Source organism: Nematolebias whitei, chromosome 15 (assembly GCF_014905685.2).
Source record: "Nematolebias whitei isolate Nwh7 chromosome 15, NemWhi1, whole genome shotgun sequence".
NCBI lineage: Eukaryota > Metazoa > Chordata > Actinopteri > Cyprinodontiformes > Rivulidae > Nematolebias > Nematolebias whitei.
Genome location: NC_056512.1, coordinates 36991848 through 36992642, shown reverse-complemented (window position 1 = coordinate 36992642; position 795 = coordinate 36991848). Strand labels below are relative to the sequence as shown.

At 50.4% G+C, this 795-nt stretch overlaps 1 protein-coding gene across 1 annotated transcript in view; it reads left to right on the top strand.

The window, feature by feature from the left end:
• Positions 1 to 555, top strand: part of LOC119421047 (SH2B adapter protein 1) — a gene marked incomplete at its 3' end in the record, with an annotated part of 8426 nt that extends 7871 nt beyond the window's left edge. Inside the window, 1 exon segment of the mRNA XM_037688439.1 lies at positions 465 to 555. Coding sequence (XP_037544367.1) covers positions 465 to 555 — 91 coding nt within the window.
• Positions 556 to 795: the final 240 nt, after the last annotated feature.

Here is a 795-nt window from a genome sequence, read left to right as displayed (position 1 = left end):
TGGGTGATGGATAAAGATGGATGGATGATGGATAGATGATGGTTAACAGATGACGGATGGATGAATGATGGGTGTGGTCAGGCTGCTGACCCTGATGAACTCAGAGATGATTATACAGCTGAGGGGAGGGGGATGAACTCTGAGCGGTTCAATCTGGTTCCCATCCACCTCTCACAGTAACATGAAGTATTTTGGCTTCCAGCTCCATGAGACTGAACAGAACCGGGTCTGTGATGCTCTGACCCAGAACACCAGAGGTCCAGTTTGTTTACTTTGTGTAAAGTTGATGCTCCGCCTCCTTCCTCGACTCTTTGATGTAAATGTGGCTCGCCTGTTCTCAGAAGCTTCACTTTGTTCATATAAAGATGTGAAATGTCTGGTTCTGACCCGGCAGCCTGCTCCATCTGTGTGACCCATCTGACCTCTCTGTTGTTGTCTTGTATCCGTTGGCTCATCCCCTGCAGGCCGGGACCGGGCGGGTAGTCGGCCTGCGGTCTGTGATGTCATCACCACGCGCCATCCCGACTCTCCATCAACCCCCATCTCTGACTGTGTGTAAGTGCGCCCGTCCTGAGCGGAGAGCAGCGAGTGTTTGTCAGTGAGTGGCTGAGCGACGACACATCCCTCATCTTAACCCTGACTCATCATAGGAAGTCATGTGACGAGTCATGTGACACCATAGAGCCAATCAGATTGACCCTGGAGCGCTTCAGCCTGGTTTTATTGCTGTTCAGTGTTGACTTTTAGTTTTTAAAAGTCAGTGCAGATGGTCCAGATTTACAGGAGTTTCTGACC